The following is a 13,137-nucleotide window of genomic DNA, read 5'->3' on the forward strand; positions in this document are numbered from 1 at the left end:
GTCTAGCCCTTTGTTTACTGCTTAAGAAAGATGTGAAAGGGTTGCAAGGTTATTCGTGTGATGATTTTCAACTTGGCCCAGCTCAGCAAGTTTAGTTACTAGGAAGTGTTAATATCCCTCTTGTATAACTCAAGAGGTATTTGCAGTTTTTCTACACATTCTATTGTAGTTACTTGTGAGCTGCAGAAGCCAGTCAGAGCTATTTTAAGTGCTACTGATTTAAGTATTTTTCCACGTACTTTAAAACTGGAAAGGATGAAGGTAAACAAAAGGATCATTTGTTTAATCCCCAAAGGCTGAACTGAAACATGGGATAAATGTGTAGCTCTTCTGAAGTCAACTGAGCTGCACTTCCACTGCATCTAAACTTAGACTGTTGGTGTTACCTTTATTTCATGTTTTAATTTTCATATGGCAGGCACATTACTGGAGCATGCTTGTTCTTGGCTTAGTCTTTCACAAAAGAAAAAATTCAGATTTTTCCAAACTTGTGGGATGCAGGTGTGGTCTCCTAAGGAAATGGTAGTGCACACATGTGACTTTGAAGTACTGAATTACCCTGCCAAAATGAATTTCATGTTTAAAATTACCACCATCCTTCAATTTCTTCCAAATTAGTCCACAAAATATGGGCAGTAAGAACTGATTTCTCTGTGGGTACTGTATTTGAGTTTCTGTTCCCATTTTGCTAACAGATGCCTGTTCTATTATCTTTTATTCTTACTAAGAGGCAGGTGAGCATTTGAGGAACATTGTTTACTATCCACAGCCTCCCTTAACGCAGGGCGTAGGATCCCCATATTTCTCCCATTAGGTTTGTGGATCCTAGTTCCTTTTTCCCCTCTCTTTACTTCCCTTCATCAGTACTGGAGAGATGCCGTGGCTGTTAGCTGCTCTTTGAAGCAGCTCTTCTGTCTTCTCTCAAGAGCTCCACCAGTTCATCTCCAGTGTGGTGACCATGGGCAGCGCACAGATGTTATTCTGGATGTCCTGGTAGTGGCTGGACACAGGGATGAGGGTGCTGAGTGGATCGAGAGAGTCCTGAGGAGAAGAGCTGGCAAGTGCTGGTGGATGAGTAGCTGGATATGTCCCAGCCACGTGCACCTGCAGCCCAGAAAGTCAGCCTCATCCTGGGCTGCATCAAAAGCACCATGGCCAGCAGGGCGAGGGAGGGGATTCTGTCTCTCTAATCTGCTCCCATGTGACCCCACTGGAGAGCTGCATCCAGCTTTGGGATCCCCAATGTAGGAAGGACATGGACCTGTTGGAGCAAGTCCACAAAAGGGCTGTGAAGATGAACAGAGGGCTAGAACACCTCTCCTGTGAAGAAAGGCTGAAGTATCTGGGGTTGTTCAGTCTGAAGAAGAGAAGACTTAGGGAATATCTCACAGCAGTCTTCCAGTACCTGAAAGGGGCCTATGAAAGGGCTGAAGAAGGACTTTTTACGAGGACATGTAGTGATGGAACAAGGGAAAATGGCCTTAAACTGAAAAAGGGTAGTTTTAGATGAGATATTAGGAAAAAAATTGTGGTTGTGAGGGTGGTGAAGCACAAGTTGCCCAGAGCAGCTGTGGATGCTCCTCCTTTGCAGCATTCAAGGCCAAGTTGGATGGGCTTTGAATGACCTGGTCTAGTAGGATGTGTCCTACAGGGGGTTCGAACTAGATGACCTTTAAAGGTCCCTTCCAATACAAACCATGCTGTGATTCTGTGATACCTTCTGCCATGTGGCTTGGCCATATTCCATGGGTTACCCATGCATCAGGCACTGGGCTTACAAGACTTCTGAGAAGACTTCTTAGCAGCCACTGTAACATCACATCCTTCTCATCGTATGTGTGTCACTCTTTTCAGGAAGAATTTGAGCATTTAAAAGTTTGTTTAATTCATGAGGGAAATCATCCAGGGCATGGTAAAGGGCATATCAGGAAGTGTGTCCTACAGATGTCCCCTTGGCCTGCCAGGAAGCAAAGGAGGGTTTCCCAGTTCCTGCAGAGATTTCAATACTGCAGACCTTCTGCAGGCACTGTCAGTCCCTCAGCTGATTGCATTGGCACACCAGAGCTCAGCCACTGCAGCAGAGGGCTGAGTTAAGGTTCTGCTTTGCTTTGCTGGCCAAGAGCCACCCACAGGCACTGCCAAAATTTGCCAGTGCTTTAGTGAATTTGAAAACGCCTTTGCAAAGAGACCAGACTTATTTTTTCACCTGCGGAGTTCTCTATTGACAAGGGCACGGTTGCTTCGGGCCCAGAGGGTGTGAATGCGTATGGGAGTGCTGCTGAGAGGTCATGAACAGGACATGTGCCTGGATGCTGTGGGCTTTATGCCACCACATCCCAACAGATGGAGGCTCTGGATCCTTGTGGACAGTACAGTCTGTGTCAGGGACCTTTGCAGCAGAAGATTGGTTCTTAAGAGAGCTCCTGCTGCTCTGTCTGTTGGAGGAGGAGGAGGACCAGATTGCATTGACCGAGGAGCCTCTGGCTCCTGAGGAGCAGAATCAAGCCCTGCCAGTCTTAAACTCATTGCCTCCAAAAAAGGAAAATCACAGCACAGCACCAGTAGCATTGTCTTAATTTTCTGTTTTTCTCTCCATCTTATCATAACTGGGGACATCATGATTGCACTTTTTGATCAGTTATCATCTCTCATTATGAGCAAGGGCATGATTTCTTCCAGAACTTTTGCTAAGTTTGGCTGAGAGCCATTGAGGCTCATCCCTGAGACCCCTGAGAGCTGCAGCTGCTGTGGGAAGCTCTGCTCCCTGCATCTGCTGAAAGATCCAGGAGTGTCCAGTTAGACAGAGTCACACACTCAGGAGGATCCAGGCGGATTCACTTCCTTCCCTCTCATGGCTGGATGTCTGTCAGGGTCTTGGGAGGCAGACAAGACACGAAACTGCAGTTCTGGCGTGCTTGATGTTGTTATTGCAGGAGCTGGCAGAGTTAGGAGCAGAGCTGAGAGTGAGCCAGGACAAAGGGGAAGTGAAGTTGGTGGTTGTTTAGAAAACTGGTTGCTTGCTCTTCCTTGCTTAGCATAGGAAGATGTATTCCCCACTCTTTTGCAGTCTGAGGAGCCCCAGAAGCTCCTCTCAGAGGGGAACCAAAAGTACTCCTTTTTCTCCCCAATGGCAAATGGAGTTTCAGCTTTTTAACATGCTCCAGCCTATTCTGTCTGCCAGCTTTACACTTTGTTATGATTTTATGCTTAGTTATTCTACATACAAATTTTAAATGGGTGAAGAATATCATTATTCCCTCCCTGGGCAGTCAGCTGCAGGCTGACTTCTTACCTCCTTCCAAGCATGCATCCAAGTGCTGGGTCTTTTATACTTTGCTATTTCTAACTTCTCCAGAATGAAAAGGTTAAAATTTTCAGTCAGGTAAAATTTTCACTTGTAAGTACAGAGGTGTTTTTTTCATAGATTTTTCATGTAAGGGAGGTAGTGTGGAAGATTTGCTAAAAAAAGCATGAGTAGTTTAGGATAGATGGAATAGATTTTGTGTATAATCAAGGGACTGCTGTTAAGATTCCAGCCTGTCTATAATTTTCAAATACCAAGGATGTGCTCCAGAGGTTTCTGTAATGGCCTTTTCCCATATAGTGTGGAGATGAAAGCATGGAAGGAGCCAAGTGCTGCCTGGGCCATTAAGCAAATCTTAGCACTGAAAGACCAAAGTTACACTTCAGGATTCCTGGTCCTGCCAAGCAAGAGATCTTGCAAGAGATCTTTGTTATGAGATGCATGCACAACTATCACATCACAGCAAGCACAGTCATCCCATTAGACAAAGACTGATTTTTCTTTTGGGTTCTGATGGAGTGTAGAATAACTCAGGTTGAGATTCAGGTGGGTTTTTTTCCTTCAAAGGTGGGAAAACTGCTGTAATGAATGCTTTAAAGAATAATATTTAAACTTCATGTTATTTACAATATGATTTGTGACTTAAAAAGGGTAGAGAAACCACACAGAATCTCACTAACTATTCATTTCCCCTTTGCATCTTAACAAGCACCATGTTTTGAAGTATTTCTAAATAGCATGCCCTCAGTCTCGCTTGCTCTCTTTCCCTTTCCCAATTCGTCTTTCCTGCACTGCGAGACAGGAGTGGAATAGATTAGTTGAGTTTGTGCTCCCTCTCCTGGATAGCAAATTCTATAGCAACAGCAAAAAATGAAGAGGTTTATCCAGAGCACTGAGTATGGTAGAGAAAGTCTGTCCACCTGATCCGCTCTCACACTTCAATCCCAGGAAAGAAAAAGCTTATAGACTATTCATAGATCGCTCCTCTGAAGTCAGCTTTGGCATAATTTTTTTTTTTGCACATTTGTGCCTCCTTCAGCATCCTTCTCCAGTGGCAAGCAGTGACATGGAAGCATCTCTGGTCAGCTGTCACCATTCTTCAGCTGTCTTGTCAGATATTTCTGCCAGTGGTTTGAGATAGGCATGGAGCTGTGTGCTTTGTCCTCTTATCCCAGGACACAGGTGGAATGTCTGCATCCACATCTGTGGGGCTAGGAGAGCACACATGGATATGAGATTAGAGTCTGGAGTTTCTATTCTCACTCATTAGGGTTGGAAACAAAATGTAACTGAAGTAATTTTTTGTTCCAGATTGAGCAGTATCCCTTCAGTCAGCCAGGCAAAAGAAAGTTGGTGTAGTCAGGGGGTGTCTGTGTGGTTTCTCAACTCATCTTCTGCCATCAGGCTTGCAGACCACTCCTTGGTCCTATTGCTTGGGATTTTTCAAATGCAGAGGTTAGAATGAGCACTGCACTTTTGGCAGTGTGGTATATACCAGCATAAGGCTGCATCTGCCTGGGTGCCTCACAAAAGTGCCCTTGACTCTTAAAGAAAATTTATTTTTAAAAATGCCCATATAAGTTAAAGCCAGAAGATATTTCTTGCAGAAAAACAAAACAAAACAAAAAAACCCCCAAAAAAACCCAAAAAACCCCCAAACAAACAACAAAAAAAAGGCACAGATTTTTTCTAAAAACCTCTGAGACTAAAACTGCTTGTCTTTGAGTTTGTCACTAACAGGGAGTAGCAAGGAAAAGACATTAATCTTTGGGCTTCAGTAAAGCCTGTCTCTCACAGTATCCTTCTGGACAAAATGTCCAACACACAGCTGGATAACCATATTACATGATGGGCAAGCAGCCAGGTCACAGATCAGGCCCGAAAAATTACAGTGAATGGGGTGACATCAGGCTGGCATCTGGTCACTAGTGGGGTTCCACAGGGCTCCATCCTTGGCCCAGTTCTCTTCAGTATCTTCAGTAATTGACATGGGACTTGAAGGAGGAGTTTGAGGAGTTTGAAAACAACACTACATTGTGAGGAGCTGTCAACTCCCTTGAGGGCAGAGAGGTCCTGCAGAGAGACCTCAACAAGCTAGAGAGATGGAAAATCACCAACCGTATGAAGATTAACAAGTTCCAGATTCTGTACCTGGGATGGGGCAACCTTGCTAGTGTGCACAGACTGAGGAAAAAGAGGCTGAAGAGCAGCCCTGTGGAAAAAAGTCCTGGGAGTCCTGATCGATGGCAAGTTGAACATGAGCCAGCAGTGCCCTGGCAGCCAGGAGGGCCAAACATGTCCTGGGGGGCATCAGGCACAGCATGGCCAGGCAGGCAAGGGAGGGGATTGTTCTGCTCTGCTCTGCTCTGCACTGAGGCAGCCTCATCTCAAGTGCTGAGGGTCACAATATAAGAAAGACTTGAAGCTGTTAGAGCTGCCCCAGAGGAGGGCAATGAGGATGGTGAAGGGGCTTGCGGGGAAGTTGTATGAGGAGCAGCTGAGGTCACTTGGTCTGTTCAGCCTGGAGGAGAGGAGATTGAGGGGAGATCTCATTGTGATCTTGAACATCCTCAGGAGGGGAAGAGGAGGGGCAGGTACTGATGTTTTCACTTTTGTGCCCAGTGACAGGACTTCAGGGAATGGCTTGAAGCTGAGTTCAGAGGAGGTTTAGGTTGGGTATTAGGCAGAAGTTCCTCACCCAGAGGGTGGCTGGGCACTGGAACAGGCTCCCCAGAGAAGTGATCACAGCATAAAGCCTGTCTGAGTTCAAGAAGTGTTTGGACAATGCTCTCAGGCACATGGTGTGACTTGGGGTGTCCTGTGCAGGACCAGGAGTTGGACTCAATGACCCTTACTAGTTCCTTCCAACTCAGCATTTTCTATGATTCTATGAGCCTATAATAAACGAGATGCTATTTTAAAACAAGCATCAAATGTGTACTGGCTAGTTTTATTGTCTTGAGGAGAACAGCCATGCGTAAATAGTGAAAAAGGCTTCAAACGGCATTTCTTTCAGGAGCTTAGAGTACAATCACTTTGTTTAGTCAGTATTTGTATTTTCCCTCTTTCCATTAATCCCCTTGTACTTGAGTGATGAATGTCCATTCCTCCCATTCTTTTCTATTTTTCCTGTTTTCTAGGAGAAAAAGATGTGATAATCCTTGGAGATTTTAACCAGGCCCCAGACAGCAGCGACCATGACATCCTGAGGAAGGAGAAGTTTCACCATCTGGTCCCTTCCAGCACCTTCACCAACATCAGCACAAAGAACCCACAAGGGTCCAAGTCGCTGGATAACATCTGGATCAGTCGGAGCTTGAAAAAGGTTTTCACAGGTAGAGTTGCTTGAGTGAAGCTGTGTAACCTTTAGCTAGGTTAGCCTCGCGTGCCCCTTGCTTTGGGCAGTGTCACCTAACATTTTCCCTGTCATTCTCTTTGATGCAGGCCACTGGGCTGTCGTGCGAGAAGGGCTCACAAACCCATGGATCCCCGATAACTGGTCCTGGGGTGGGGTGGCTTCAGAGCACTGCCCTGTGCTCGCTGAATTTTACCTGGAAAAGGACTGGAACAGGAAGGAGGTGACGCGGAATGGGAACGGGGTGACGGTTGAACGCAACGACTCGCACACTAAGCACGAACGATGACGTGAACTTGAAGATACCTCTCCTGCCGCCCAGGGAAGGCTTTGACTTCATGGCAGAGCAGGACTGCCTTCCCCTCCCTCTCCTTCCTGCTCTCCTCCCTGCACCTAGAAAGCATCAGCACTTGATTTTGGTGGTCCTGGCTTTGTGCCCCTCCTGGACAGTTATGGATGGAGCCTCATGGAAGCAAAACAATCTGCAACTTTTTCTAGGGACACAGTGGACATTTCCACACCTGGAGATTTGGACGAAAATTGTACAGAAAATAAAGTGTACTTTTAATATTGGAAGAACTTTTTGCTAAAATGCAGCTGAACAGGGTTTTGCTGGGAGGGGGAAGGGCAGGTGATGGTTATTTTCCTTTGCCTGCTTGTAAATTGAGGTAATAAGAGAGGCCCCAAAAAGAGACGTGGTGGACATTCTTGGCAAGTCTCAAATGCCATTCAGCACTTGCAAAAGCTGCTGGAGCTGATCCCTATGTGACCTGCAGTGAGACATAAGTGGTGCCTCTGCCCCAGCCTGGAGAGACACTGTTCCTCTGCAGCCCCATGTATGCACCCCCCCCATCCTTTCTTTCCTTCTCCCTTATGCTCCTAGCAAGGTAATTTTGGCCCAGAATAGCTTCCTGGAGCTTGACTTTTTCTTTTTGTTTGGGGCAACATTCAGTGTTGGGTTTTCTCCCTGCACAATAGTTCTCAGGAGCTGGGAAAGCACCAACTTGTCCCTCTGCATGGCCAGGTCCACTTTGTGCCCTTTGCCTTGCTCCCTCCTGGGGATCCCACAGGAACAGCCCTTGTCCTCTGGGCCTGCAGCTGGCGTCAATGAGATGTAGCCATGGGTCTTTGTCTAGGAGTTGATGTTCTGCAGGCCATGCATCCTGGAGGTCTATAGATGAGCCCAAATTCATGTGATCCCTGCAGGGGCTGGCCCACATGATGCACTGACCTCTGCCCACTGACTTTTTTAGGGGGTTTCAGTTTCTCCCTCTGGCAGAGCAGGCATTTATGCATCCCTTTCCTGAGCCTCACTGCTGCATAAGCCTGGTTCACTCACTCACCACAACTCACAAATACAGCGTGTGGCAGGGATGGGGGCTGCTTCCAAGGGGGTTTGGGATCTCTGCATGTCCTGGGTGGGGGCACTTCAGTCAGTGCCCTGCCTCGGCAGCACCAGGAATGGAGCGTCAAATTTACCACCTACATGAGATATTTCATGCAGCAATTAATAAGCAGTGACCCAGAAGGGAAACATATCAGCACTTCAGCATCTGCAAGAGAAATAGGTTGAGTGTGAAAGGTGCTGAGCTTCCCCCTAACCCAGTGCCTGCTGCTCTGGCCTGCAGATGACAACACATTTTGCTGCTGAGAGGAAAGTTCTCTGGCATGGTTCACTACTCTTGACAGCAAAGGAAATGTTGTAACTGAGGGTTTTAGAGCAAAACAGTAAAATATTCTTGCAGTATTTTTATTACTGTAACTTTCTGAGATCCCACCTCATTTCTAACGACTTACTAATAACTAATTTCTCAACAACTAAATAAATTCCCATGCAAACACACACAGTTGAACAGCTTTTCTGTCTGTATGCAAAACTAAACCCAGAAAAAGTTGGCATAGCCTGGGGGTGACTCTCAGACTGAGGGAGATTTCAAGGATGTTTCAAGAGGTCAAATGAATGCCTAAGAACTCAGAACATCAGACCAAAAATGTACCTTTAGTTGCTCAACATTCCCTGTTGAAAATGAAAAGTGCAGGCCCTTATTTCTGGTCATTAAAGAAACTATCTGAAGACTTTGGCTCCAGCTTTCATTCTCAATCCTTGCTGCAACTTTGTCCTTTTCAATCAGGCAAAATTTTGCTGCTCTCTTTTAATTTGAGCAGCACCAGATTCCCCAAGAAACTCTCACTGGATAACAGGCAAAGATGCAATAGAGTTGCCTTAGTCAGATGAATATTACATGAGGTGACAGGCATAATATACCCAAAACCACACTCACTCTCATGTACCAGCTAGTGTTTCCCTGCTATAAATATGTTGGAAGGCTTAAATTATTTTATGGCTCTTGAAATAAAACTTGGAAAGGCCAGATTCCATTTATTCTGCTGCAGGTATAAATAAGTGCAGAGGCACTGAAGTCTAGAGAAGCACCTGCAGCCTCTTGAGCAGGTGATAATGCTCATAGGTGCTGCAGGGGCCCTTGCTTTGGCTCATGAGTTAACAGGGGCTGCCGGTGTGGGAAATGAGCTGAGCCCCCTTCATAACCCATGTGTGAGCTGTAGGGAAAGTTAATGAGGCTGGTCTATAGCCCAGAGGTTCCTCAGCCCAGAGGAGGGCTCTGGAAAGGTGATTTCTTGGTGGATAAAAAGATGCCTTGGGCTGAGATGTGAGGAAAATGGAGGAATTGGACACCTATGTGTGGAATTCTGCCTTGCATGGAGCATCTGTATGAGGTATGTGCCTGGTCACTTCATTTTGCAATCAACAGTGCCTCACTGTGGTCTCACTGGTTTTAAAAAGTTTGCTTTTTTCTGACAACCCTGGAGGCGGATGAGGTGGTTTCGTGTCTGATGGATTTTGGAGTTCCCAAGAACATCTGTTGTGCTACAGTTGTTCGGAAGCTGAAGTGGTGGCTGTGATTCTCCTGCCCCTGTGGGAGCAAACCTGAATAGCAATTTCATCTCAAGATGCCCCTAGTGCAAGCTCAGCTGGCCCAGTTGGCTGTGGCTTTAGTGCCCAGGCAGTGCCAAGGAAGGCAGCAACTAAGGAGGGGGTGCAGAAGCAGTGAGCCATTCTTACAGAAGGGTGGATACATCTTACACATATTGGGGTCCTCTCAGGAGCCCAAATTATGTGAGGCAGGGTCCTGCTTCATTAGTAATGTCACCAATGGCTAGAGACTGATTTGGTCCAGGTTTATTTTTTTTGTAAGGCCATTTATCTTAGCTGTGCAGAGTGAAGGTTGGTGAAGCTCTTTCCTGTCTACTGCACATGGAGCCTTGGCCACTCCCTTACCACAAAGTGCTGCCTTCTGTCTCCTGCTGACACATGCCAGCCTCAGACCTCCCCTGGCCAGAGGACATGGTGACAGCTGATGCACAGCACATGGTCCCTGTGGTGGCTTCTGCAGGGAGCTCACTCCTCCTTCTGGCAGGAGAGGTGCCTCCTGGAAGGACATATTTGAGTTTCTACCTTTTAGCATCTTCTGGAAAAAGCTTAAAGCAGCACCTAGCTCACCAAGGCTGAGGGGTCCATTTTTAGCATTTGGTCTCTTTGCTTCTCATAATGAAAGCTTTAAAATTATTCTCAGCCAAATTATTCTTTTCCCATTTGCTCTGACACATTTGCTTCATGGGAAATCCTCTGCTTTGTCCTGTGGACTTTTTAAAAGAACTTGGCTAATGTCCATTTGGTCACTTGTCTTTGCAGTGTTGTTGCACTGCAGTGTTGCAAGTCATCTAAAAAAGGTGTGATATAGAAGGGCTTGGAGAGTTGTTAAAAACCTTTGAGGAGCAAACACAAGGAAATAACTGTCCTGGAGATGAACTTCCAAGAACCAGGTTGTGGCAGCAGCGGGTTGATAAATCCTGATGCAGCACTCAGAAGTGGAGGCTTGACTGTCCAAGTTAATCAGCATTGGTCTTGGCACTCTTAAACCCTAAGGGGAGTCAGTGCTCAGTGTTCCTAGAAAATGACAGAAAAGGGTCAGTCCAGGGGTCTTCAAAGTTTTCCTAGACATCTAAATGCTGCCCTCTGACATCAAGTTGATTTTTGGTTTTAAACCTGGTGTCTTGATGGAGCATACTGGCCACAGGCAGGAGCCAGATGTGATGGTAAGCAGAGCTCCTGGGTCAGCAGCTGTTATTTGCTGGGAGCGCGTCAGGTCATAAATTTAAGTGCTCAGAAATTAGGTGGAAATGTCCCATATTTAGGTTATGAGCTTTCCCTTAGCTGCAGGAAGCAAGGCAAAAGCATGCAGGCATTTCCTGGCCGCTGACTTTAGCATTTTTGTACAGAGTTTCTAGATGGGAAAAACTTTATAGGAGGCTTATGTTCTTTGTTTTTCCTAAGCAAAATGCAAAGCTCCTATGTGAGGAGTCACGCTGACTGTGAATCAGGGTTCTTGTGGGAAACAGCTTGCAGCAGCTTTTTTCATCCCCAGAAGAGATGCAGCAGCAGGTTTCTGTGAGCTGGCTGCTCTCAGGGTGACTGGAAGGCCACTGCCAGCAGCCTGCACAGCTCTCACTGTCACCATTCAGCAGTTCTGGGCTGCTTCCCACATTCCACAGAGCAGGATAAGACCAGAATTGCAGACAGAGCTCTTGTCTGCTTACCTATTTTTTAGGGTTTTAAGCCTTAAGCAATTTTTACCTCCATATCTGTAGATAAAAAAGTTCCTTTGTAAAACAGAAGTAGCTAAAAGGATTTACTCTAAAGTACCTACAAGGTTAGGTGTACACTTAGGAAATATGTTGCTGGATGACCCTTTGATGACCCATCCTTCTGGCCATCTCATAACCCTGCACAATCAGGTGTTCCCAGCTTGAAGGATGTCCAAATGTCTCTTTATCAGCTGTGTGAAAGGCCTCAGTTAAAAAGGGAAAAAAAAAATGGAATGTGCACAGACCTGAACTGCAACATTGCTCAAATTTCATGTGAAAACACAAGGAACACCAGGGTCTCAGAGCACTTTCCTGCCAGATTTGAGGGAGTGGCCTTCAGGGAAGCTCTTCCTTCAGACTTCCTTAACTTCTTTGTCTATAGCCAAGAGAGGCTGCCTTGCAGCCAACTGGTCACTTTGCCTCCCCTCATTTTCTTGCACACCCTCCTTTGGGGGCACCTTGATTGCTTCAACTGCACAGCTATTGTTCCTTTTACTGACCAAGGGTGTTGGGAGCTGGAGGAGTGTGGACTAGAGAGACTGGGAAATTGGGAAGGACAGAGATGAGACAACGGATGGAGGAGTGAATCACCACTGGAGGCTTCTCCACATTGTCCTGTGTGTCTGGTGACATATCTTGCCCATGCCTGGAAAAGCTTCTTGGCTGAAAGTTATATAGGAAGATCAAAAATACAAGATAGCTTAGCTTTAAAATACTGCTGGGGGAGAGGAAGAAGAGGTTGACTTACAGATTACCTGTGGACTGAGAGTGAATTTACTTACTTTCTAGGCTCAGAGATGCATGATATGGTAGTGAATATATTCCTTAGATAAAATGGAACGTGAAGGACTTGGATTTAAAAAGGCAGCCTGATGGATGAGTGCTAGAGACCAGTACAAAAGTCAAACAAGACAGAAACAAGCCAGTAAGCTGGAGAAAACAGCCTGACAGGTCTCTTGCTTAGAACCTGGCACAGGATGGAAATTGGGCCCTAAAGTATAAATTGTGCCCTCCAAGTGTCCTTTTCAGAGCACTCCTGGGACAGGGCCTGAACACGAGCCCAGCTCTGCTGTACTGGAGTAGCTGTGAAGTGGAATTGCACAGATCCAGTGGAGAAGGTCCCTGCAGGGAGCTGTCCATCCCAGTCTGACCCCAGGGGACAGCAGGAGTGCCGTGGCTTCATGCCAGCCCCTCCTGTGCCACCATCTGCATTTCTCCCGCCACCAACTTTTTTAGGAATTTTTTCAGGAATTTTTTCTTCTCCAAACCATGCCTATACAACCTGACCCTGTCCACTCATGAGAGTCTTATTAGCGGGCTCTCTACCCCTTGCCTTTCCTTCTTCACCCTGTGGCTAGTGCAGTTCCAACTTTAGCCTCAGTTTCTTCACTTCCATCTTCTAAAGAGCTGAAATAATGCTGTACTTCACCCTGCTTGTCCATAGACATCTCAGAAAAACATGTTTAAAAGGTCTCAGAGGCCCTGTGTGACTGGGGGAGATACAAAACATTTCAGCAGCAGCATAAAAAATTAATTGGACAACTATAATGGGAAGGGTGAGGATATGCCTTGAAAGATAATCTTGATGACATCTTTCTGCAATGGAATCAATGTAAATGAAAGGGTTTAAAATTCAATATCCAGATTTTCTGGATTTAAGATAGACTGTGAGAAGTCTCTGATTGTTCAGCAAAGCCAAAATAGATTCTCCATTCTGTATCTCAGACACTCATTTTAAACTGCATACTGGAAAAAACCTCTAAACTAATTTTGAGTTAATACATTATGGAAGTTATTAGGACACTTTTAAATG

General features: G+C 45.9%; 1 protein-coding gene across 1 annotated transcript in view; it reads left to right on the top strand.

The window, feature by feature from the left end:
• EEPD1 (endonuclease/exonuclease/phosphatase family domain containing 1) overlaps positions 1 to 8,502 on the top strand; it is a 61,402-nt gene extending 52,900 nt beyond the window's left edge. The window contains exons 6-7 of the mRNA XM_030265182.4: positions 6,445 to 6,639; positions 6,749 to 8,502. Of these exons, the coding sequence (XP_030121042.1) occupies positions 6,445 to 6,639; positions 6,749 to 6,948 (395 nt within the window). The 3' untranslated portion in view covers positions 6,949 to 8,502. The remainder of the gene's footprint in view (positions 1 to 6,444; positions 6,640 to 6,748) is intronic.
• Positions 8,503 to 13,137: the final 4,635 nt, after the last annotated feature.

The sequence above is a fragment of the Taeniopygia guttata genome, chromosome 2 (assembly GCF_048771995.1).
Source record: "Taeniopygia guttata chromosome 2, bTaeGut7.mat, whole genome shotgun sequence".
In the NCBI taxonomy this organism is placed as follows: Eukaryota; Metazoa; Chordata; class Aves; order Passeriformes; family Estrildidae; genus Taeniopygia; species Taeniopygia guttata.